The 26,221-nt window shown below is 56.0% G+C and overlaps 1 protein-coding gene across 1 annotated transcript; it reads left to right on the forward strand.

Moving 5' to 3' along the window:
* Positions 1–7,852: 7,852 nt before the first annotated feature.
* MAP1S (microtubule associated protein 1S) lies at positions 7,853–24,627 on the forward strand. Its single transcript, XM_043586978.1, has 7 exons — positions 7,853–8,005; positions 9,329–9,430; positions 10,899–10,981; positions 11,987–12,127; positions 12,790–15,145; positions 23,313–23,548; positions 24,387–24,627. Exons 1-7 carry the CDS (start codon positions 7,885–7,887, stop codon positions 24,540–24,542), a joined length of 3,195 nt encoding a protein of 1,064 aa, XP_043442913.1. The 5' UTR covers positions 7,853–7,884; the 3' UTR covers positions 24,543–24,627.
* Positions 24,628–26,221: the final 1,594 nt, after the last annotated feature.

A 26,221-nucleotide genomic window follows, 5' to 3' on the forward strand; every position in this document is an offset into this window, starting at 1 on the left:
ACTGCCCACTCGTTTAATCCCCTCAACCGAGTTTACCGACCGGGAAGCAGAACGAAAATGCAAGTCACGTGCCCAAGGTCCCACAGCCGGTGAGTGGCAGAGTTGGGATTCAAATCCAGGCAGCCCCTTGGGGCCCTTAACCCCTAGACTCCCAAATCCCCTAAAATGATAGTTAAAACAACAACAAAGATTCCCTCTCAACAATTACTGAGCTCTTCCTGTGTACCTTACACGCCATCCCCCAGATGGCTACATTCATTTCCATTTTGCAAATGAGGTTTTCCTCGTCTGAAAGCACCGAGGAGGGGCTCGGGGCACCAAGCGGGTTCTGTGTCTAACGTGAGAATCCCAAGAGGATGTGAGGCTCGTCCACTGGTGGCCCTGGGTCCAGCTCAGGGGAGGGATTAGTAGGAACCTAAAGCCTCTGCCCTCTGCAGCCTCCAGCCCGCTGCTGCTGCCACTGTCCCCGACCAAGTCCCTCGCTGTGCCCCAGCCCAGGGCTGCACCCTCATTCATGCCACCCCTTCAGATCTTGCTTCCTCACTACAGATTGGCTGGAGATCGGTGCCCTTGCACCCAGACTTGGGGAGGGGGAGACGGGTGCCTAAGAACATTCGACAAGGGGCCTTGGTGATTGTCACTTTCACCAAGTGGGAAAACTGCAGATCGGAGACGCCAAGGTATTTGCCGAAGCTGTGCAGGCAGGAGGAGGCACAGCTGGACTTGAACCCAGAGCTGCAAGCTCTCATGCTTCTAGAACTACCATCAAGGTACTGTCAGGCAGGGCCCTGTCCACCCCTCGCTTCTGGAGCTCCCAGTATTCCAGCGTCCTGTGAAAATGTTGAGACTCAGCTGCCCACACACTGGTTCAGAATGCCAAAAACTGCCAGGTCCAAACAAATCGATGTTTAATTACGTTCAGGAACAGGATGTCAGCTTCACTGGGGTTAAGGTCGATGCATCAGAAAACAGGTCTGGGGTTGGATATGGTCTCCCTGGGAAGACCCCAGCTGGGTCACTGCCTCTCTTGAGTAGGCAGCTACCCGTGGCCGGTCGATTTCCGAAGCAAAATGATAAATTAATTGCACGAATAGCTAACCAAGTGAGAGCTTAGCACGTGCAGGACTGGATCCTGCTCCATGTTGTAAATCATTTAATCTCCACAGAGACCCTCCTGGGCAGAAGTTATTATGATATGGTTTCAAGGAATGGGGAAACGGAGGCACGGGACAGTCACACAGCTGGAGAGGGACATAGTTGGAATTTGAACCCCACCAGGCTTGGGATATGCACCATGACCCTCGTGCTGTCCTCAACCTTATGTTTCTCATTCGGTCATTAGCGGGATGGGAGATGCGGGTACAACTGTGACTTTTTTTTTACTTGGTTCGGGTCTGGATGTAAGGACATGGCTGGCGCTGTCTGGTGGGCCAGATGAGACGGGGTGGGAAACCAGGTGGGGACCCATCTCTGTCCCCTCTAACCAGCTTCCGAGACTGCAAGCCACCCAGGCAGGTCACCTCCTGTTCTGGATCTGGACTCCTGAAATGAGCAGCTCCACCTCTGACTACAACCCCTGTGGCCGCGCCTATTGGACCAAGCCGGGGGTAATTGCTAAGGCAGCTCTTCGTAGAACAGGGACCACCAGAGAGAAGGCTCACTCCGCCCACAAGCTCCGCCCGCAAGCTCCGCCCGCAAGCTCCGCCCACAAAGCTCCGCCCACAAAGCTCCGCCCACAAGGCTCCGCCCACAAGGCTCCGCCCACAAGGCTCCGCCCACAAGGCTCTTCTGGCGTCAGTGATTCCGCCCCCTCCCGCCCCCAGCCTCCGCCTTGGCCTCCCCATCTCTTACATCGTCCTCCAGACTTGGCCTCCCTGGGTGTCTTTAATTCCTCTGACACACCTCGCCTGCTGGCTTTTGCAAGCGCTGTTTCACCACCACGAACCCCCTTCCCCTCTCTTCTCCTGGGTAAACTGCTTTCTTTCCTGCTCTCAGTTGAAAAGCCTCCTCATCCTGAAAATTTTCCCTGACCCCCAAGACTGGCTGGAGAATTCCCTGTGTTCTCCTCATGCCAGTTTTCTTGTCTCTCTCCCAATCGGGTCAGCAAGCTCCTTAAAAGCCAGGATGGGATCTCGGAAAACGTCGTCTCCCCCATTGCCTGGTAGGTGCCGAGGTGCTCAAGAAACATATGTCAAGCGTAATAATTACTGATTTAATCTGGTATTAAAAATTAGGGAGCCCTTGGCCCTTCTGAGAACACTGAGCTAGGCGCTCCTGAGGGCAGGACGCTGTGGCCCGGGACAGTCTGGCACACCGTGTGCACTCAACACTTGTGTGTGGGAGGAGGGAAGGGACGTACGTCATTTCTGAAGATGACGCGTGCTCAGTACTGTCTCGTAGCATCATTTCTTGGTCCTCTGCAACCCCCAGGGACCTAAACCGGTCCAACCAGTCACCTCCCTCCCACTCGCTCTCAATCTAGGGCCGGCCCTCAGGCGGGGTTGGGCGTGGCCTGAGGGAGAGGAAGGGGCGGGAACTTGTGTCCTAAGCCATCATTGGGTGGCCATGGCGCTGTCTCGTCCAATCCGCCTTGGGGGTGGAGTTTGGACAGGTCCAGGGCAGGTGGGAAGAAAGGGAAGGAAATCGCCATTTCTGGCGGCGTCTTTGAGTTAATTGGGGAGGGAGCGGGAAGGGCTGAGAGTCCTCGCAGAGGACCGGATTATAAACAAACAAAATGCAGCCCCCTCCACGCACAACCCCCTTCCTTCCCGCGCGGCATCCTGGCGACTTTGCGGAACGAACTGATGGCAAGCGGGCCCCCACCTCCACCAGCCTACTCCCAGCTAAGTGTTTAAGAGCCCAGCTCCCAAAAGGGAGGGCATCTGGATTCAAATCCTGGGTCTGTCACATGCTGTCTGTGTGATATTGGGCATGTCACTTACTCTGTCTAGTCCTCAGTTTCCTCATCTGTACAGTGGGATGGGTAGTGACGTGTTAATCTGTAAAATACTTGGAACCATAAAATGTTTGGAACCAGCTCGCAGTTGTTTTTACAGTTCACGTTCCATGTCCCTTCTTCTCCCACACTCTCCTTGGCTCCTATGGCCCTCAGAGTAAAATCCACACACCTTCCTGTGACCAGGGGGCCCTGTGTGGCCCAATCCCCACCAGCCTCCCTGGCCACACCTTCCTGAATCTCCCTGTCACATCATACAGCCTCTCTGCGGTCTCCGAGTCTCCCCACACGCCCAGTCTCTTCTGGCCACAGGGCCTTTGCACATGCTGTTCTCCCCCACAGGAAGTGCTCTTCCTCCTCCAGGTGCTCCTTGTGCTGTCCCGCACGTGTGCTCAACTCCTCCTCCTCCCTCAGGTCCTGACTCAAGTGCTGCTTCCCCCCAGGAAGTCCTCCTAGATCTCTTCAGATCAGGTAAGGACCTCCCTGTTCTGGTCACAGGTCTCAAATGTCTCAAATGCATAGACCTCCATCAAGAAGTCCTCCTCCATCACCATTACACCACCAGGCCCATAGGGAAGGGTTATATGTTTTTCCTCCCATATATCTCCCCTAGAGAGACATAAGCTCCACTGGTGGGAGGTGGCTTGGAGGAGGTCCAAGCATCTCTTTGAGGCAGAACCATGTCATCTTGGCCTCATTTAACCCAAGCAATATATTCCAAGGCAAAAACATTCAGCACCCGCTGCTTCTGCTCTGGAGGAGCAAATTGGAGCCACACCCTCCTCCTAGGAGACCCCTGTTGGGCCCCTGAAGAACACCCATGTTCCTTCCCTCCAGGGCATCTTTATGCTCTCCCTCTCCTTGCAGCTCATCCATGACCTTTAGGGAGTCTGTGTCTGGTTCTGACTCCCCCAGCCCGGGGACTCCTTGGGACCAGGCTGGGGTGAGATTGGCACAGAGGTTTTGGCTGGAGGCGTTTGCTGAATTAACGAATACACCTTCTGCCCGGTGAACTCCTATGCACTCTTCAAAAGCCTAGTTCCAGTGTCCCTTTTTTGAGGACACCTTCCCTGTCTCCCCAGACAAAGCCCTCACTCCCCCTACTCCCAATTCTTCCAGCTCCTGGCCCCACCCTCCAGCCCAACCCTGACTCCACAGGGCTAGGGGACATCTGTGGACAGCTCTTCCTCCTGCAAACTGAGGTCTCCTTGGGGACCAGGACTGAGACCTCTTAGGGGCACGGGAAAGTTGTCAGGAAGTATTTACTCAGCAGATCAATGAACACATGAATGAGTGAATGAATGAATAACTGTTTCAGGGCTTGGAGTCAGTTGTCCTGTGTTCGCATGCTGGCCAGGGTGCTGAACACTGAATCTGTCCCTTGACCCCTCTGAATCTCACTTCCCCATTTATTAAATGTGTTTACTCAGAGGGGCGCCTGGGTGGCTCAGTCGGTTAAGCATCTGACTTCGGCTCAGGTCATGATCTCACGGTCCTTGAGTTTGAGCCCCGTGTCGGGCTATGTGCTGACGGCTCGGAGCCTGGACCCTCCTTCAGATTCTGTGTCTGCCTCTCTCTGACCCTCCCCCATTCATGCTCTGTCTCAAAAACAAATAAACGTCAAAAAAAATTTTTTTTAATGTGTTTACTCAGAGACTTTGCCCCACGTTGCTGCAAGGATGAAATTAACAATACATAAAGCACACAGCCTCGGGGACCTTAGGCTTCCTCCAGTCCCGGCCCTGTGCACCCAGGACCAGCAGTTTTGTTCCCCTCCCCAGCGCCCAGAACTAGTGTCCTCGACAGGTACACTTAATGGATGCTGAAGTACAGGGTTGGTGAGAGGGGTAGAGGAAGGAGGGAAGACAGGCAAATATTACAAAGGCTGAAACCTGGAGTGCCTGGGTGGCTCAGTCGGTTAAGCGTCTGACTCTTGATTTCAGCTCAGGTCATGATCTCGTGATTGTGAGATCGGGCCCCGCGTCAGGCTCTGTGCTAGGCATGGAGACTGCTTAAGATTCTCTCTCTCCCTTTCCCTCTGCCCCTGCGCCCTCGAGCTCTCTCTCCTTCTCTCAAGAAAATGCCTGAAACCTAAGGGTTGCCGAGGATGGAAGTGGTCTGGCCTCCCTCACGGACCACTTGGGCAGGCAGTCTGGCCGTCTCTTACCCCATCTCCAAGCCATCCTTCCCTTAGGCATTTACTGGGAGAGAATGAGGTATAGTCCCCGTAAGACAGGTGCAAAAAAGGCTCAACACAGGTTTATCCGTGATAGCCCCAAACTGGAAACAACCCAAATGTCCACCAACAGGCGAAATGAACAATTAGTGAGGCAATGAAAGTTTTATGGAGCTGGTATTAAGTGAAGGTTATACCACACTGGGAACTAAATGTACTGTCATTGAATGACAGACTTTAAAATCCTTAAAACGATAGGTTATATGTTTTTTGTGTTTTGCCACAACGTTAAAAAATGGTACCCAAGAATACTCCAGAGCCATGAAAAGGGGCAACGCCAGCTTCTCACCGTAACATGGGGAACAAGGGAAGCCAGATCCAAGAACACATACCCTCTGTGATCCCCTTTAATGTGAAGTTCGAAACCAGGTAAAACTCACCTATCATGACAGAGGTCGGGGCAGGGGAGGGGAGAATCAACTGGAGAGCCCCAAGAACTGCCAGGAGCTGGGAATGTCCTAGATCCTGACTGGCGTGTCATTGCCCTTGTCAACCTCCACGTTTAACATTTGTGAACTTGACCATGTGTATGTTAAGCCTCAAGAAAAAAAAAATGTTAAAAAGAGAAAAGAATTGGGGCGCCTGGGCGGCGCAGTCGGTTAAGCGTCTGACTTCAGCCAAGTCACGATCTCGCGGTCCGTGAGTTCGAGCCCCGCGTCGGGCTCTGGGCTGACGGCTCAGAGCCTGGAGCCTGTTTCCGATTCTGTGTCTCCCTCTCTCTCTGCTTCTCCCCCGTTCATGCTCTGTCTCTCTCTGTCCCAAAAATAAACAAACGTTGAAAAAAAATAAAAAAATAAATAAAAAAAAAAAAAGAGAAAAGAATTGCCAGGGTGAGAAGACAAGAATGTCCATCAGTCCTGAGGGCTAAGGGTTCCATTTTCCCCACAAATGCTATTATCTGATCCCTCTAGGGACGGATGACCTAGAAACAGGCCTGGAGCTGGGTGGGGACAAAGGCAGGAGGGCAGTGACCTTAGTCTTGTGCCTGGGATTTCAGAAATGATCCCCAGATGCTTCATCTCTGGGGAGTTGCTTCCCACATTCCCCATACGAGGGTCCCCAGTCTGGATGGCATCATGAGACAGGAAATCCTCAGGACTCCAGAACACTCAGAACACCAGCCCCCAGAGTCCTTGGAGAGGACCTTTCCTCCCAAATCAGACACCCTGGTGAAGACACATTCTCACACTTCAGGGCCCTTTAAGACAAACTAGAATTAATGAGCAACAACCATAACTCACAGCCTTGGGCAGAAGGAAGAGCATAGACTTCAGTCAGAAGGTCCTGGGTTCAAGTCCTAACTTAATCACTACACGTGAAGGAATAAATGAATGGTGGAGGGATGGGCTTTTCATCCCCATTCCACAAGGCCTTATGATGCATTTGCAGGATGTTCAGCCTTGTCCCACAAAAGGCTGGGGGTCCAGAGAGGCCCTCTGCCCGGCCTGGCCTCCAACGAGCTCCCAGCCTAGTAGGGGAGACGGAGCCTGACAGAGACACTCCCATTCCTATTATTGCTCAAAGCAATAATACAAGAAATCACAGGCAGCCAGGACACCGGGGAGGCAGCTAAGAAGGAGGGACTAGGGTAGAGGAAGTATGCCAGGGCCAAAAGAGAGAGAGGAAGTGGAGTACTAGAACATGAGACAGCACGTGGCCAGTGACTGTTACACACTGACCAGGGAGGAAGTTGGGCTGAACGACCCCAGATAATGAAGGGCAGCAGAAGGCCAATCCTGCTTCCCAGGCCTTTTCACTTCTGTCTTGATTTGTTTTGTATACCTCCAGAGATGGAGGCCTCAGCGCCAAGAGAGACGGCCCAGCCCTCCCTGGGCACAGGCGACTGTCAGAAAGTTTGGTGCAACATGATTTTTTTTTAAAGCAGTGACCACCATAGTTAAAAGGGCTGGGTGCGATTGTTTGGGGAGGAAGGGTTACTACCGACGTGAGGCAGGCAGTCGGCACCTGCTGCAGACTGGATTTAAAATCAGACTCCCCTGGATTCAGCTCTCTGCTCTCTACTTAAGGGGCTCATGACTTCATCTCTGCAAGCCTGCTTCTTCTCTGAAACGACCATGATAACATCACCTACCTCATAGGTTTATTCATTGAGCTAATGGAGAAAAATGCCTGACACATAGGTGCAAGCGTGTTACCCTGCGCCAGGGCCCAGAGTGCTCTGGAATGTGTCCCAACCGCAAATGTACTTTCCTACCTCTAAAGCGTTGCACATGCTCTAACTTGCCTCAAATGCTCTTGCCCCACCACTCATACCTAGCAAACTCCTACACATTCCTTAAAGCCCTAGCTGTAAGATACCTCTCTTTTCTCTGTTCAAGCCCTGACCCAGGGACCTAGGGGCATGTGGGCCTGGTTCTCACTGGGCCCACTCTTACGTGATGAGTTCCCTGAGAACACGTGGTGGGCATGCAGTCAAAGCTTCTTGAATGAACGAATGGATGGATGGATGGATGAATGAATGAATGATCACTTGGGAAGGGTGGTCAAAGCGGAGGCCCAAGAGCCTGTCAACCACTTCGGTGCCCCCCCAGCTCCCAAGACCTGAAGGGGCCAGCGGTGGCACACGAGGGGCGAGGGGGCTTCCGGGCGGGGTCTTCAGGTCTTCCGGTACGGCCCCTTTAAGGGGCGGGGCCAGTGGGGTGGGCGCTCGGAGCGTCAGTGCGGCGCGAAGATGGCGGCGGCGGCGGCGGGCCCCGGGGCGACCCAGGCACCTAGCTCGCTGCTGCTCGTGGTGGGCGGCGAGTGCGGGTGCTCGGGGCTGCTTGCTTATGTGCTGGAGGAGCTCGAACGAGGTCGGGTTGGCCTGGGGCCACGGGGTGCGAGAGGCGGGCGCTGCCGCGCGTCTCGGCCCGGGGGGGGGGGGGGCGGCGGCCGGGCTGGGGGCGGGGAGGCGATGGGCGGCGGCGGGATCCTGGGGGCCCAGAGGCTCGGTCTTCCTCACGGTTAGGCTTACGGCGCGGGCAGAAGCCTTGGGCGCGCACGGAGGAAGCGGTACCCGGGCCTGGATTGGGCTGCCTCGCCCCGCCCCGCCTCGGGTGTAGCCCGGGGACGGGACGGGGGCCCGGGCTTTGGGACCCGCGCGATTGGGCAACACGGGCGACGGCTCGGCTTCCCGCCCAGTGGGCCCGCCGAGGGGAGGGTGGGGTCGCCTCGAAGCCCCGGGTCATAGCAGCTTGGATGTCCCGGAGGGAGGAGCTGGGATGGAGAGACTGGGCCTGGAGCCCCGGGGCCCACTTTCCGTTGCTCCACAAGGAGCGTGCTAATTGGGGTGTGGGCGGGCGCAGCCCGCCCAAGGGATTTGGCATCTGGGGAGATGAATCATGTAGGTGCACCTGCGAGGTTCACCTGCAGCCACTTGGCACAGGCGTCGTGCACCCCACACCGTGTTTGGAGGGCATTCATCCCCCCCCCCCCCCATTCAGATGGGCAGGGCCTTCGGTCTGGCGCCTGCAAAATGGAAAGGCAGCGCACATCTCTGCGTACTTGGGAATGTCGTCGTCTGTGCCCATGTCCTCCCCCACCTCCACCCCGCCCCGTGCGCAGGGATAGTGTGGAAACCACAGGTTCAGCTCTGCCCTCACGGTGCTAATAGTCTGATAGGGTGCAGGATCCAAAATGGGTGAGGACAAGTTTGAAGCTCCCAGGCTGTCAGGAGTGCTCAGAAGGATGCGAAGCGCTGAGGGCCTAAAGGGTGGGTCGGGAGACAGAGGGAAGGACCTCCTGAGAGCGGGAAGAGCTGGTGCAAAGGCCAGGAGGTGGGAACATTCCTGGCAGGGCAGAAGGGGCTGTGTGACAGTGGTGGGGGTGGGGAGATGATGGAGGGGACCAGATGACTGTTCAGGAGCTGGGGGCTCTTTTGTTGATGTTGTGAACCTTCTCTGTGAAATGCCAGATTAACGCTTTGGGTCCCTTGGTGCGGATGCAGAGAGAGCGCCAGAGGCACCTTAGGTGGTTCTGAGTCTCCAGGCTGTTGCGTACAGGGGCAGGTTGAGGGGAAGGGGCTGGGAGGGCTCCCACCTGCCAGATGCTAGTTAACTGAAACATTGCGGGAGCTGGGGAGCCTAGTTGACTTCCTGCCTCACCTCTCCGGCCACCACCCCCCTTGCCCCCAACAGGCATCCGGTCCTGGGACATTGACCCTGGCGTTTGCAGCCTTGATGAGCAGCTCAAGATTTTCGTGTCCCGGCACTCTGCCACCTTCTCCAGCATCGTGAAAGGTGAGACTGGAGACCCCCCCATGTCCCAGCCGCTCCCCTTCATTGGGCAGGTGTTCTCTGAGTGCCAGCTGTGTGCCAGGCACGGGGGAGGGTTCGGGTATGGCTGTAAACAACCACAGTAACAATACAGCCGAGATCTGTCAAGTTGGAGCAGGGCTGGGCCCCGACCAGCACTGCTAACTCCCTTGGTTATCAAGTCCACACATGGCAGGAACTCGTATTTTTGTCCCCATTTTGCAGATGAGGCAGCTGAGGGGTGGGGGACAGGGAGACCTCCAGGAAGTGGGCGTTTTGGATGAGAGGCATCTGGGGGCTGATGTGTCAAGTGGAGGGAAGGGCCCAGGCAAGGTGAGAAGATATTTGGAAAGCGAGGGGCTGCTGAGTGGGTCTGGAGGGTAGAGTGTGGGCCCCGTGTGGCAGGGACTGTGTATGGTTTGTGGCTGTGACCCCTGTACGGTAGGTGCTCAGTGGATGGGGAGCTGGGAGAGGAGCAAGATTGAGGGAGGGGTTGGGACGCCTGGGCCAGCCCCACACGGCCCAGGATGACCCACAGAATAGAGCAGCTGGTGGGCGGGTTCCGGGTATCACCGGCAGCCCCTCTTGCCTCAGCCAGCCCGTTGAGTCACCTCTAGGCCGCTGCAGGAGGGGAAGGAAGTGTCCTTCGCCTCATTGTCCCAGCGGTTCCTGGTGGCTTCCTGACCCCTCGCAGGATTTGGGGGTGGGAAGGGGCTGGAAATCCCATCGGTTCTGTGTGACCTTGGCGGCCATTTCCTCTCTCTGTGCCTTGGTTTCCCCACCGGAATGGGGCAATATCCGTACGTGATGATAAGCGTGTGATAAACTGATAAAGGTTGACCAGTGCCGAAAGGTCCTTCCCTCTCTAGCCTTAGGCCTGGTGCTCCATTTCTGAAACCTCTGGGCTCTGAGGGACAGACGAGGGTTCAGATCTGGGAATCATCCCCACTCCCCTCTTCCTGGCCCACGAGGCCTCCCTGGCCCCATGCTCCCCCATGCTCCCCTCGCTCTAGCCTCTCCCGCCACTTCCTGATCCTCACTTGGAGCCCAGTCCTGCCTCAGAGCCCTTGCCCGTGTTTTGCCCTCCTCCTGGTGTACCTCGTTGGCCCTCCCTGGGCTCAGGCTCCTTACCTATATGGGGTGACAGTGACGTCCCCCATAGGGCTGACTGCTGTGAATTGGGGCCTGTAAGCAGGGATGGCCTTGTTGTCACTGTTTCCAATGTGAGGCCTGCCAATGCTGGTTTCCTGTTCTGGCCTCATCCTGACCCGCAGCTCTACCACGTGCCTGTTGATTCTCAGATGACCCCCTGGCTGGGGTTTCCCGGAAGCAGAGTCCCGGAGGGGCTTGTGGCTGCCTGGGGTCACACAGGGAGGCAGGGCTCGACACCGGGACCGCCTGACCCTGTGCGCAAGGCCCAGCCCCAAACTCACAGAGCCCAATACCCCCACAGGCCAGCGGAGCCTGCACCACCGCGGAGACACCCTGGAGACACTGGTCCTCCTGAATCCATCAGACAAGTCCCTGTGCGACGAGGTAGGGAACAGTCATCCGCAGGGGGCAGGCTGTCGGGACCGGCACCATCCCAAGTCCTGACTTCCTACGTCCCTGACTTTGTGCTGTTTGAAATTCTCTTGACACTCAGCAGCCTCACCCCCTCCTTCAGGAAGTCTCCCTGGATGGCCTCAGCTTCAGCTTGTCACCCCCTCGGAGGTGACGGTGGGAGGAACAGGCGAAGTCAGGAAAGACTGGAGTTTGCGAGGAAGGTCTGGAGGCAGGAAGGCAGGACTCGGCTGACGTTTGCATATTGTGCCTCTCTCGCTGGCTGGGCCCCCCGGGAGTTGTCTGAATTGACTTTTTTTGTTGTTTTCTTTGTTTGTTTTTTAGTTTGTTTATTTATTTTGAGAGAGAAAGTGCGTGAGAGCACAGAAGGGGCAGAGAGGGGGAGAGAGAGAATCCCAAGCAGGCTCTGTGCCGTCAGCTAAGACGAAGAGTCGGACGCTTAACAGACTGAGCCACCCTGGAGCCCCCGAATTGACTTCCTAATCCTTCTAATTCATGGCCATCTTATGCCTTTCTCCTAGTTACCCATAGGAAGAATGGCCAAGATGAAGCCCAGGACGCCCCTCTAGAGACCCCGGTATAGGTGGATTCCTCTGATCAAAAATGCTCCGTTTTGTGCCCTCAAGGAGCTCTGAAGGAGATAGAGCCAGACACAGATACACTCTTCTCCATGGCCTTGAGGCTGGGCCAGAGAGAGAGTGGGCTCCAGGGAACCCAGAAAGGGTATGGTGGGCTTCTAGGAAGAGGAGGCCCCGGAGCCTGGCTTTGTAGGAAGAGCAGCAGGAATTTGTTGGGGGAAGGGTGTTGGGCTCAGCAGGAGGCCCGGACGGTACCCTTCCAGCTTCTAGTGGAGTACTGGGCTGGGGACAGGGATTCGGGTGGTTGTATGTAGATTTGGGGCTGGGAGCCGTCTCAAAGCAGGGTGTAGACCTTGTCACGGCACAGAGTGGGGCCTTTAACAGTCTCTCCCTTCCTCAGCTCCGGAACCTTCTGCTGGACCCTGCCCCTCATAAGCTGCTGGTATTGGCTGGGCCCTGCCTGGAAGGGACAGGGGAGCTGCTGCTCCAGACGGGGGGCTTCTCGCCCCGCCACTTCCTCCAGGTCCTAGGGGACAAAGAGGTAAGCCACCTCCTCCTCGTCTTGTTTCCCCTGGCTCTGAGTTCGGGCTGTGTGGCCCTAGTGACCTGTCCCTCTCTGCACCCCATCCCTTCCTCTGTGGAGCAGCAGCAGTGACACATGTCCCTCCCATTGTCGGGCCCCAGTTCCCTCACCCACGACGGTGTGTGGTTTGAGGCTAGGCCTGTAGATCAGCAGACATCCCAGAGACCTCGAGTGGCACCCCAGCTTCCAGGTCCCAGCTGGGTAGGGTCCTTTCTAAAGTCCTTCGTCCGGGTGTGGCAGATGAACAAAGCCGGCCGATAAACCACCTTTTTCCGTTGTAGAGAGTGAGGTGACGACGGTGAGCTAAAAAGCAGAGGTGGGGAGCATGGAAGGTGTCCCTGGAGGGAGCTGTGCTGTAGAGAACAGCAAGTGCAAAGGCCTTGGGGCAGGGAGAGTGAGAGGGGAGGGGAGGGGAGGGAAGCAGGTGGTGAGTCAGGAGCATGTGTCTCTGCGGACCGTGGGGATGGCTGGGTTTTGTCGTAATGGTGACGAGGGTTCGGCCAAAGGACTCTCCCAGCCCCAGGAATCAAGATGGAGGGGCCCTTGCCCACTTTTCCCGAGGCGCTGGGTGTTGCCCGGCTCCAGGGGGCTTCTTAACCGTCACCCCTGCCCCTCTGTAGATCCGGGATCTTCTGGTGTCCACACCCCCACCTGCAGACCTGCCGAAGCTCACCATCACCTGCCCAACCTTCGGTGACTGGGCCCAGCTGGCACCTGAGGTGCTGGGCCTCCAGGGCGCGCTCCGGGTGCAGTGGAACCCACCCGTGCAGCTGCCGGCTTCCGAGGGCCTGCGCCAGTTCCTGGAGTACGTGGCTGAGTCGCTGGAGGCCCCGTCTCCCTTTGAGCTGCTCGAGCCGCCAGCGTCCGTGGGCTTCCTCAGGCTCGCCCGGCCTTGCTGCTACATCTTCCCCGGCGGCCTCGGCGACGCCGCCTTCTTCGCCGTCAATGGCTTCACCGTGCTGGTCAACGGTGGCTCCAACCCCAAGTCGAGCTTTTGGAAGCTGGTGCGGCACCTGGACCGGGTGGACGCCGTGCTGGTGACCCACGCCGGCGCCGACAGCCTCCCGGGCCTCAACAGTCTTCTGCGGCGCAAGCTGGCCGAGCGAGATGAGGCGGCGGCCGGCGGGGGCTCTGGGGACGACAGGCTCCGCAGGCTCATCTCCCCCAACCTGGGGGTCGTGTTCCTCAACGCCCGCGTGGCCATCTCGCGTCTGGTGAGCGGCGAGGACGAGGCGGAGCTGGCCCTGAGCCTCTTGGCCCGGCTAGGCATCGCGCCCCTGACTCTGAACCGCGGGCCGCTCCCGGCCGAGCCCACCGTGCTCTTTCAGAAGATGGGCGTGGGCCGGCTGGACATGTATGTGCTGCACCCGCCCGCGGCTGGGGCTGACCGCTCGTCGGCCTCCGTGTGCGCCCTGCTAGTGTGGCACCCCGCGGGCCCCACCGAGAAGGTGGTGCGCGTGCTGTTCCCCGGCTGCACACCTCCCGCCCGCCTCCTGGATGGCCTGGTCCGCCTGCAGCACCTGGGGTTCTTGCGAGAGCCTGTGGTGACCCCCCAGGACCTAGTGGGGCCTCGGCGAGCTGAGAGCAAGGAAAGCGTGGGCTCCCGGGACAGCTTAAGAAGAGAAGGCCGGACAACGGCAGCGGCCAGGCCTGCCCCGGAGCGCCCTGTGGGGGCCCGGAAGGACCCGCCTCGAGTTGAGGCCCCCCGCAGGGCTGAGAAAGAAGCCAGGCTCCCCCGGGAGGTGAAGAAGGACCCCAAGCCAAGCGTCCCTCGGACCCAGCCCCAGGAGGTGCGCCGGGCAGCCTCCGCTTCGGTCAGCGTGAAGAAGGCGGGTGCCCAGGCCGCCCCCAGGCCCCGCAGGGCACCCAATATCCCCCGCCCGGGCGTCCCGCCGGCGGAGAACGGGCCCCACAGCCCCCCCAGCTTCCGCTGTGGAGAGGCCAGCCCGCCGCCGCCAGAGGCCTGCGGCTCCCCCGCCCCCCAGCTGGTGGCCACCCCCAGCCAGGAGAGCAGCCTGGAGCTGGGGCTGAGCCCGGCCGGGGAGGACGGCGGCACTTTGGAGGAGAAGACGCTGGAGCTGCTTTTGGGTGCCAGCACCCCCCGGCCGCGTACACCCTCGCCTACTGGAGCCCACCAGGGCCCGGCGGAGGGCAGCGGGCGGCTGTCGCTGAGCCCTCTGCGGGGCGGGGAGGCTGGGCCGGATGCCTCGCCCACGGTGACCACACCGTCACTGCCTGCCGAGGTGGGATCCCCACACTCCACGGAGGTGGACGAGTCCCTGTCCGTCTCCTTCGAGCAGGTGCTGCCGCCGCCGCCTGCCACCGCGGGCGAGGCTGGGCTGAGCCTCCCCCTCCGCGGCCCCCGGGTACGGCGATCGGCCTCCCCGCACGACGTGGACCTGTGCCTGGTGTCACCCTGTGAGTTTGAGCACCGGAAGGCTGTGCCTGTGGCGCCCGCGCCCGCGTCCCCGGGCAGCTCTGATAGCAGTGCCCGGTCCCAGGAGCGGGCGGGGGCCCCGGGAGCTGAGGAGACCCCACCCACCTCCGTCAGCGAGTCCCTGCCCACCCTGTCTGACTCGGACCCCCTGCCTGCCGCCCCCGGCATCGCGGACTCGGATGAAGACATGGAGGGCGCAGGGGTCCCTCGCCGTGACCCGCTGCCCGAGCCCCTCAAGTTCCCCCCGCCGCTGCCCACCCCGCCCAGCATCTGCATGGTGGACCCCGAGGTGCTCCCCCCTGAGCAGGCCCGGCTGACGGAGGGCCACGGCCGCACCCGGAAGTCCGGGGTTCGCCCTCACCCAGGCACTGCCGCCTCCAAAGCCACTCCCGCGACCACTGCCAAAACCAAGGGACTGGCCGGTGGAGACCGGGCCGGTCGGCCCCTCGGCACCCGGAGCGAGCCCAGTGACAAGGGAGGTCGGGCACCCCTGTCCAGAAAGTCCTCGGTCCCCAAGACGACCACTCGGGGCCCATCCGGTAAGTACCCAGGGGCTGGAGTCCTACAGCAGGGTTACCGGCCCGAGTCTTTGTTCCCTGTTTGCTGTGTGGCCTCAGCCACGCCTGCCACCCTCTCTGGGCGTCAGTTTCTCCTACAAAATGGAAGCTCTGGCTCGCTTGTAATTCCGAGGCATTCAAGCAGTGCCACCCGCGGAAGCATCACGCGAGCACATCTGTCATCATGAGGTCGCTAGTGCCACAGCGAGTAGAAACGGGTGAAATTAATTTTAATAGTCTATTTAACCTGTTTGCGTAGAGATTCCCAAGCCCCCCCCCCCACCAGGCTCAGTGTTGCAGTCAGGACTCGGGATGCAGTCCTACTCCTGGCTCAGCTGTGTTGGAGCAAAAGGATACAGAACGGAATCGGCAAAGAGAAGGGGCACGGGGAGGGGGGCTCGGGGTGGGGGGGGGCAGACACAGGCTTGTAGAGTCGTCTCCCAGTGTGGTCCCACCGTGTGCTTAATGCCCGAGCAGCGTGCCCTGGTGACCCATAAGAGGTGGTGTCCACCCAGGGATGCTCGTTAGAGACTGAGCCCCCAGGGTGTTGCTGGTCGCGTTGGCACCCTCTGCCTGACATGTGCCAACATCCCAGACTCCTCAGCAAGGGTGAAGCAGGCGTTCAGCCTGAGCCACGCTGCTGCGGAGCAAACAGGCGCGGTGAGCCACTCTTGTCGCTTAGGGGTGGGAACCTTTCTGAAATTCAGGCTCCCCAGAGCTCCAGCCAGGGCCACCCCGTAAGCAGACCTACCTAAGGATAGCAGTTTTAGGTACGCTGCGGTAACTTTTCTTCCTGGTTTTCCGTAGTTGTGATGAGATCTCTTAACAGGACATTTAGCACCTTAGCCATTGCTAAGTGCACAATTCCGTAGCGTTAAGTACGTTCGCATTGCCGTGCCACCAGCCCCACCAGTTGGTCTCCAGGGCTCCTTTTTCTCTTGCAAAACTGAAACTCTGTCCCCATTAAAAACTAATTCCCACTCCTCCTCTCCCAATCCCTGGCACCCTCTGGTTCTGCTTTCTGTTTCTAGGAATCTGACTCCTCTCGGGACCTCCTGCAAGCGAAATCATACTATATTTATCTTTTGTGACTGGTGTATTTCACTTAGTGTCATGTCTCCACGGTCCATTCACGTTGTAGCCTGTGTCATAATTCTCTTCCCCTTTTTTTCGTTTTTAAGAATTTCCTTCCTTTTTAAGGCTGAATAATACCGTGTTGCACGGATGGACCAAATTTTGTTTATCCGTTCACCCACTGATGGACTCTTGGGTTACTTCTGCCTTTTGGCTACTGTTGAATAATGCTGGTATGAACGTGACTGGACAGATATCTCGTGGAGACCTTACTTTCAACTCTTTGGGGTATATTCGCAGAAGTGGGATTGCTGGATCACACAGTAATTCCATTTTTGAGTTTTTAAGGAACCACTGTGCTGTTTTCGACAATGGCCGCACCGTTTTACATTAATGCCACCAGCCGTGCAAAGAAGGTTCCAGTTTCTCCACATCCTCGCCAGCACTTGTTATTTTTTGAGTAGCCACCTGATGAGTGTGAGGTGACACGTCGTGGTGGTTTCGATTTACATTTCCCGAATTAATGATGTTGAGCATCTTTTCGTGTGCTGTCGGCCATTTGTATACCTTTTTTGGAGAAATGTCTGTTCAGGTCTTTTGCCCCTTTCTGAATCGGGCAGTCTTTTTGTTGTTGGGTTATGAGAGTTCTGTATATATTGTGGATATTAACCCTTTGTCAGGTATATGATCTGCAAATATTTTTTTCCCATTCTATGGGGTTGCCTTCTTATTCTGTTGATCGTGTTCTTCGCACAGAGGTTTGTAATCGTCGTAAAATCCAGTTCGGCTTTTTTTTCTGCCTGTGCTTTTGTTGTCACATCCAAAAAATCATTGCTAAATCCAGTCGGGTGAAGCTTTTGCTTTGTTCTAAGAGTTTTATGGTTTTAGCGCTCACATTTTGTTCCAGGATAAATTGAGTTAATTTTTGTCTGTGGTGCTGAATAAGGGTTCAATTTCATTGTTTTGTACGTAGACCTCCGATTTTCCCAGCACCATTGGTTGAAAAGACGGTCCTTTCTCCTCTGATGGTCTCGGCATCGTTGTCAGAAATCATCTCATCACATACGTGAGGGTTTATTTCCGGGCTTTCTGTTCCATTGGCCTATCATGTGTCTGTCTTTTTTTTTTTTTTTTTAATGTTTATTTACTTTTTAGAGAGAGAGAGAGAGAGAGAGAGAGAGGAAGGGCCAGAGAGAGAGGGAGACACAGAATCCGAAACAGGCTCCAGGCTCTGAGGTGTCAGCCCAGAGCCTGACGCGGGGCTCGAACTCACGAACCGCGAGATCATGACCTGAGCCGAAGTCAGACGCTTAACCGACTGAGCCACCCAGGCGCCCCTATCATGTGTCTGTCTTTATGTCAACACCACACTGTCTTGATTACTGTCCCTTTACCATAACTTTACAGATCAGGAAGTGTGAGTCCTCCAACTTTGTTCTTCAACATTGTCTTGCCTCCTGAACTCCCTTGAGATTCCATATGAATTTTAGGATGGTTATTCTATTTCTGCAAAAAGCCATCGCTGGCACTTTGATCGTGACAGCACCGAATCTGTAGTTTGCCTCAGGTAGTGTCAACGGCTCGGCGGATATTAAGTCTCCTAATCCACAAATATGGGATGTCCTTTCTGTGAATTTTTATGTTTTCATTTCTTTCAGCAGTGTTTTTTAGTTTTCATATATTTTGTTTTCTTGGCTAAATTAATCCCTAAGTATTTTATTCTATGTTAATACTATTGTAAAGACAGTTGTTTTCTTAGTTTCCTTTTCAAATTGTTCACCATTAGCATATAGAAGCATAATTGGTTTGTGTGTGTTGGTTTTGTGTCCAGCTACGTTGCTGAATACATCTTTCCTAACAGATCTTGTGTGTGTGTGTGTGTGCGCACGCACACGCATCATCTTAGAGTTTTCTACACGTAAGAGCGTGTCATCTGTGATCAGAGATAACTTTAATTTTTTCTTTTTTTAAATTTTTTTAACGTTTATTTATTTTTGAGACAGAGAGAGACAGAGCATGAACAGGGGAGGGTCAGAGAGAGGGAGACACAGAATCTGAAACAGGCTCCAGGCTCTGAGCTGTCAGCACAGAGCCCGACACGGGGCTCGAACTCACAGACCACGAGATCATGACCTGAGCCGAAGTTGGCTGCTTAACCAACTGAGCCACCCAGGCGCCCCTAATTTTTTCTTTTCTAACGTAGATATATTTTCTTTTTCTTGCCTGATTGCTCTGGCTAGCACTTCTAGTACTGTGTTGACTCTAAGTGGCAAAAGCCAACATTCTTGCCTTGTTCCTGCTCTTGGAAAAAAAGCTGATAGTCTTTCACCATTGGGTATGATGTGAGCTGTGAGTTTTTCATACATGGCTCGTGTTATGTTGAGGCAGTTTCATGCTATTCATAGTTTGTTGAGGGTTTTTATCATGAAAGAGTGTTGAATTTTGTCAAATGCCTTTCTGCAACAGTTGAAATGATTGTGTTGTTTTATTAATTCTGTTAACGTGGTCTATTATATTGATTTTTCTTTTCCTTTTAAGACTTTATTTTTAAGTAATCTCTACACCCAACATGGGGCTCAAACTCACGACCCTGAGATGAAGAGTCGCATGCTCCACCTACCAAGCCAACTGGGCGGCCCATACGTGTGTGTGTGTGTGTGTGTGTGTGTGTGTGTGTGTGTGTACACATACATACATACTTTTTTTTTTTTCTTTTTTTTTAAGATTTCATTTTTTGGAGTGTCTGGGTGGCTCAGTCGGTTAGGTGTCCGACCATGAGGTCATGATCTCATGGTCCGGGAGTTCAAGCCCCGCACCAGGCTCTGTGTGACAGCTGGGAGCCTGGAGCCTGTTTCAGATTCTGTGTCTCCCTCTCTCTCTCTGCCCCTCTCCTGCTTGCACTCTGTCTCTGTCTCTCAAAAATAAATAAACATTAAAAAAATGGTTTTTAATTTCATTTTTTATTTTTTTATTTTTAAAAAAAAATTTTTTTTTTCAACGTTTATTTATTTTTGGGACAGAGAGAGACAGAGCGTGAACGGGGGAGGGGCAGAGAGAGAGGGAGACACAGAATTGGAAACAGGCTCCAGGCTCTGAGCCATCAGCCCAGAGCCCGACGCGGGGCTCGAACTCACGGACCGCGAGATCGTGACCTGGCTGAAGTCGGACGCTTAACCGACTGCGCCACCCAGGCGCCCCTTTAATTTCATTTTTAAGTAATCTCTACACCAAACATGTGGCTATGTTGATTTTTCATATGTGGAACCATCCCTGCATCCCAGGGATTCCCGCTTGACCAGTGTCTGATCCTTTTAATATGCTGCTGAATTTGGCTCGCTAATATTTGTTGAAGATTTTTGCATCAAGGTTCATAAGGGATATTGGTCTGTAGTTTTCTTTTCTTCCTAGTGTCTTTGACCTTGGTATCAGGGCAACACTGGCCTCCTAGAATGACTTAGGATGTGTTCCCTGCTCTTCAGTATTTTTGGAAAAGTCAGAGAGGGATCGATGTTAGTTCTTCTTTAAATGTTTGGTAGAAACAGGCTCAGGAGGATTTTGATTACTGATTCAATCTCCTTACTAATGATAGATCTGTTTAGCTTTTCTGTTTCTTTGTGATTCAGTCTTTGGTAGGTTTTGTGTTTCTAGGCATTTGTATGTTTCTTCTTGGCTGTGCAGTTTCTTGGTTGTATAGCTGTTCAGAGTACTCTCATCATGCTTTTTATGTCTGTAGAGTAGGTAGTAGTGTCCCCCTCTTATTTCTGAGCTTATCAATTTGAGTCTTCTCGCTTTTTTCTTAGTCTAGCTAAAAGGCTGTCAGTTTTGTTAATCTTTTTTTTTTTTTTTTTTTTTTAACGTTTATTTATTTTTGAGACAGAGAGAGACAGAACATGAATGGAAGAGGGTCAGAGAGAGACACACACACAGAATCCGAAACAGGCTCCAGGCTCTGAGTTGTCAGCACAGAGCCCGACGCGGGGCTCAAACTCACTGACCGCGAGATTGTGACCTGAGCCGAAGTCAGACGCTCAACCGACTGAGCCACCCAGGCACCCCCAGTTTTGTTAATCTCTTTGAAGGACCAACTCGTGGTTTTGTTGGTTATCTTTTGTGGTTTTCATTCTCAATTAAAAAAAAAAATTTTTTTAACGTTTATTCATTTTTGAGAGACAGAGACAGAGCATGAGCAGGGAAGGGACAGAGAGTGAGGGAGACACAGAATCCAAAGCAGACTCCAGGCTCTGAGCTGTCAGCACAGAGCCCGATGCGGGGCTCGAACTCAAGAACTATGAGATCATGACCTAAGCCAAAGTCGGATGCTCAACTGACTGAGCCACCCAGGCACCCCTCTATTCTCAATTTTTAAAATCTCTGCTCTAATCTTTATCATTTCCTCTCCTCTGTTAGCTTCAGATTTACTTTTGTTCTTTTCTGGTTCCTTAGGTTAATAGTTAGGTTGTTGCATGGAGATCTTCTTTTTTAATATAAACACTTATACATAGAAACTTGCCTTTTATCTCTGCTGTCTCTCAGAGAGATTCTCTTTCAGCAGTTGGACTGTTCGTGTGTCTCCTACTTGGAATTTGTTGAGCTTCTTGGACGTTTACTAACGCCATTCATCAAACATGGGAAGCGTGGGGCCATGATTTCTTCAAATAATCATTCTGCCCCTTTTCTCCTGGGACTCCACATGTGTATGTCGGCCCTCTCGATGGCGTCTCACAAATCCCTCAAGCTGCCGTTCACTTTCTTCGGTCCTTATTTCTCCCTGTGTGAGCAGGGGAGGGGCAGAGAGCGAGAGGAAGACACCAAATCGGAAGCAGGTTCCAGGCTCGGAGCTGTCAGCCCAGAGCCCGACACGGGGCTCGAACCCACAAGCCACGAGATCATGACCTGAGCCGAAGTTGGACGCTTAACCGACTGAGCCACCCAGGCGCCCTTTCTTTGCTTAATTATCATGTGCTGTTTCTGTTTTCATGAGCCTGCACCTTTCTGGGTGTGGTGGTGATTTTCCCAAATCTCCCATATATACAGTGGCTTTTTTTTTTTATTATTAAGTTTTTAATTTTAATTCCAGTATAGTTAACAGCTATGTGAGTTTCAGGCATAGAGGATAACGAGTCCATGTGGTGGCTTTTGAACGGCTTAGTCCTTACGTGTCTGGCTCCTTAAAAGGGGAAAAAGTGAAAAATGAAGTGGGGAGGGGTAGATGGGAGAAAAGGAGAAAAAAATGTTCCCGTTCTCTCGATCTCCTGGAAGTCAGGGAGAGGCTGCCAGCACGACTCTTGTCTGGAAGGGGAGACGGATTCCCGGTGCTTCCCAGCTGCACCGTCATCCCCCGGGGTCCTCCTGCCGAGTTCATACTCTGTACGCGTGCTATGATCGCAGAATATTCCAACATGCCGTCGGTATGAAAGATGACTAGCTAATTCCCCTTCCCGTGGCCACGCTGAGTCTTGGGTGCCTGGTGTGCGCTTTGCACCGAACCCCAGCTCGTGTCAGCTCGTCCCTGCCACGTTCCGGTGCTCGGTGACCACGGCGGAGGGCACTGCGAGCCTGGAAGTACCGGGGGTGGTGGGAAAGCAGCGGTGATGACTTGAGCTGGTGTCCCTGAGTGCTTGCTCACCGGTTGCAGGTGCCTTGGTGGCCCTGCCCTCCGGAAGCTGACCGATGTCCCAGGCTTCTCTCGCCCCGTGGCTTGTCATTAGTTCCCAGCCTCGGTGCCCCCCTGAGCTGCCCCCTCTTATCCTCGTTGGGCACTTTCCGGGGGAGACACCTGATGGGCCCCTGTGAGCTTTAGCAGCTCAGGGGTCCCCAGCCCAGAGTGGCTACCCAGGCCTGTGGCCGAGGCTGGCACCTGGAGGCTGGGAGTCATCCGAGCCCCTGTGTGCCTGGGCGTTTGGCCCCCTGAGGGTCTCCTTCTCCCGCTGCCTCGGACAGACTGACCCTCTGCTAGTGTCAGCAGACTGTGTCTTAGGAGGGCCAGAGGGCAAACGTTGCCAGCTTTGCAGGCCAGGTGGTCTCTGTCCCAACAACTCGACTCCGTGCCGTGGCAGAACAGCAGCTTCGTATGGAACCCAAAGGGCGTTCCGGTAAAACTGCGTTTACAAAAGCAGGCGCTGCTGTAGTTGGCCGGTCCCTGCCCCACCCCGTCCTCCTGTCCTGCGGCCTCTGCCCATGTTCCCCTTGTCTGGCCGTTCTGCCTCTGCTGCTCCTGTCTCCCTTGGGCTCGTCACGGCCATGGCGGCTTTCTCTTCTTGAGACTTAAGATCCTCACCGCCGCTGTTCCCAGCTATGAGTGAGGGATGCCGCCTGCCCAAAGCTAGGGGATCCACTCACCCCACAGATGCCGCGGCAGCCCTCTGGGCCCATGCCCTGATCCAGGCAGTGTTTACGGTCCAAAGATGTCAAGCATCTGGCCGGTTTCCTGTGCCTCAGATCCCGATTTGTCCTCAATTGATTATGATTATGAGACACTCGCCTGGGACTGGTGGCCTCATTCCCCTTTGCGTAAGCTCTAGGTTCAGGGCCACGGATGAGGCTCTGAAAGCAATGCCACGTCCAGTCTCCCTCTTGCAATTCTGTCCTTCCCACACCCACTCTGTCTCCCCATTGCCCTTGGGGGTAGGGATTTTTGTCTGTCTGGGTCACTGGCACGTCCCCAGTGCCTAATGCCCAGGAGGACTTGATAAATGCCCTTTGAGTAATTGAGCAGATGGATGCCGCAGAAGCAGCAGATTGTTCTAGATACTGGCTGCCTTGGGAGCTTAAGCTCTAAAACCCCGTCTTTCTGGAAGCCCTCCCTGATTGCCTCCTCCTACCCTCCTTACCTCTGGCCCTGGGCATGTCTGTGTCCAGGGACCAGCCAGGGGGGTCCAAGCACTGAGGATATGGCCAGGGGTCTTTGCAGAGTTCGTTGAGTAACTTCCCATGCCAAGGAGAGCTTTAAGATAGTGAGATCAGGCCTCCTCCTTGAGGAGGGAGCCACTCAGAGAGATGTAGACAGAGGTGGGAGCCCCTTCCCAGGCCCTGGGTCCCAGGAGCTCAGGTCCGACCCCGTCCTTCTTGCCCGCAGGGTCAGCTGGCAGCCGGCCAGGTGGGTCAGCAGCCCCTCCCGGCTCCCCCGTCTACCTCGACCTGGCCTACCTGCCCAGCGGGAGCAGCGCCCGGCTGGTGGACGAGGAATTCTTCCGAAGGGTGCGTGCGCTCTGTTACGTCATCAGCGGCCAGGACCAGCGCAAGGAAGAGGGCATGAGGGCTGTCCTGGACGCACTGCTGGCCGGCAAGCAGCAATGGGACCGTGACCTGCAGGTGCGTGACCACCCCGGGGCCCCAGACAGTCTTGGCACGAGGTCGGGCCGCACACCTCCTGGCGCGTTGCTGCTGAACTTAGTCCTGGGAGGTCTGTGTGACCTTCACCCGCCCACAGAAGAGGGAGTGGGGCTCAAAGAGCCCGAGCTGTGTCCCCAAGGCCACGGGAATGAAGGCAGGTTCACGGGTCCCACCAGCTCTCAGGACTCTGTTCCCGTTGTCCCCTCCGTCTGGAGCAGCCCGGATGAGGGTGCAGGACGGGCCCGGTTTGATCCGCTTCCCTGACTCCTGGGCTCTTAACCATCCCAGTCACGAGAATTGGCCAGGAGGAATAGGCGAGGTGTCCACGTAGCTGCGAAAGTTGAGAATTGATCCTGTGGGCTGGGGCTGTCCCCCAAGGAAGCCTTGAGGCACATCCTTGAAGGGTGACGCAAGTCTGGCTTGAAGGTGCCTGGCCACCCATTCGGCGTGTGAGGTGCCGACGCCCAACCTCTCGGGGAGCATGCGCAGCCCCTGTCCCCCCCCCCCCCCCCGCACCCCCTCCCACTGCACAGCTTGTCGGGAGCCAGGACGGAGGGTTCCGGGCACCGGGCGGAGGTAGGGCAAACTTGGTGTGTGCGAGGGAGGAGCCGGAGAGGGGCCCGGGTCCTTCGGGTGCCGTGGGGACAGGAAAGGACCTCAGGGATGGGCGGGTGCAGACAGCCAGGCGAGAGCTAAGGGAAGCAGAGCAACTGTGGTCAGAGAAGAAGGGCCTCAGATGCCGAGGGTGGAGCAGGGGCCCGGGCCCAGAGGTCACAGGTGCTCCCCCTCACCGTCAGCCCGTCTGTCCCACCCACAGGTGACCCTGATCCCCACCTTCGATTCCGCGGCCATGCACGAGTGGTACGAGGAGACACATGCCCGGCACCAGGCGCTGGGCATCACCGTGCTGGGCAGCAACAGCACCGTGTCCATGCAGGACGAGGCCTTCCCCGCCTGCAAGGTCGAGTTCTAGCTCGGCGCCTGACACCCGCCCCCGCGGCCCGGCACCCGCCCCGACCCTGAGATTCACCTGCGTCACAAATAAACCAGGTACTCCACCCGGCTGTGGCCTCAGTTCCTTCCGCTGGCGGGAGACTTGGCAGCCTCCGGGACGGTCATCGCCGCCGTGTCGGCCCCCAGGTCAGGCGTGCTCCGGCCTCCGTGTTGCAGGCCGCAAAAGCCAGGCCCGGGGAGGGGGTGTGCCTTTCCGGTAGTGACCGCCGGCAGCCGGTGCCCGCCGCTGACCGCGGCCCTCCGGCCCGACCCGGCAAGCGTGAGAGGCCGATTTTTACTGGCGGGGAAGCTGGAACCCCTGAGGGCAGCCGGACTCCACTCTGCCACACAAACCGGCCAGGGACGGGGTGAGACTGGAACCCCAGGCTCTGTGCTCCGAAGCGATAGAACAGGTCACTCTCCGTTCCTAGAGATACCTCATGCTCGTGCGTGGCAGGAGAGTCACATGCCACAGGGAGGTCTTAGAGGAGAACCTGAAACCCAGAGATTACAAAACATCCATTCCCGAAGAACCCCTTGCCTGCTCTCTGCACGCGTGGAGATAACCTAGCTAGAGCGTTAGACGAGGTGCCCTGCGTCCTGGGTTGAACGGCGACCCGAAAAGCGTACGTCTGAGCCCTGACACCTGGTATCTGTGAGTGTGACTGTGTCTGTGTCTGGAGAAAGGGATTTTCAGATGCAGTTAAGTGAAGGCTCTTGAGATTCTCTGGATGGGCCCTAAATCCAATGACGCGTGTCCTTATAAGAGACAGAGGAGGTGACACAGAGGGGAAGAGCACACGGAGATGGAGGCAGAGACTGGGATGATGGGGTGATGGGGCCACAGCCGAGGAATGCTGCAGCCCCAGAAGCTGGTGAGGAGTGATTCTCCCCTAGAACTTTCTGAAGGAAACGACCCTGTGCACACCTTGATTTCAGAGCTGGGCCTCCAGAACTGCAAGAATGAACTGTTGTGTGTGGGACCTTGTGACGGTCCCGGGAGATGTTCTGAGCCGGTCGGCACATGGCTCGCTTCCCCGGACACGGCGGCCTGAGTCCCTGTGCGTGGCCGCGTAGGTGTCCTGGTACAGACTCCTTCCTCCGGCCGTCTCGGGCCCCGGCTCGGCGCGTCCAGGCTGCTGTGGCACAATACCAGGCGGTTTCCCCGACAGACGCTTCCTTCCCGCAGCTCCGGAGGCTGGACGGTTGAGATCAGGGTGCATCAGGGTGCCAGGGGTCGGCCGAGGGCGGGCCCTCCGGCTTCCAGATGGCTGCCTTCTGGCTGTGTCCCCGCGTGGACAGGGAGGGGGCGTGGGGGCACATCCTCTCGCGGCCCCTCCTTCGGCAGCACCAACCCCGGGATGGGACCCCCACCCCCCTGGCCTCCGCGACCTCACCCTCTCCCGAAGCGACCCCCTCCAGACACCATCACGAAGGGGAGTGGGGCTCACGCATAGGAAATGAGGGGGTGTTTTGCACTAGTTAGGGCTCAGCTGATGAATGACTAGTGTCGTGGTTGGACTGGCCTTTGTGGTTCTGTTTACAAGATGCCCTTCCGCCGGACACCCATCGGGAAACTGAAAAAAAATAAAGGTTTCTCACTTACCAGACCCGGAGATCACCCAGCGCCCCCAGGGCCACATAGTGAGAGGGGAAAGG

Source organism: Prionailurus bengalensis, chromosome A2 (assembly GCF_016509475.1).
Source record: "Prionailurus bengalensis isolate Pbe53 chromosome A2, Fcat_Pben_1.1_paternal_pri, whole genome shotgun sequence".
In the NCBI taxonomy this organism is placed as follows: Eukaryota; Metazoa; Chordata; class Mammalia; order Carnivora; family Felidae; genus Prionailurus; species Prionailurus bengalensis.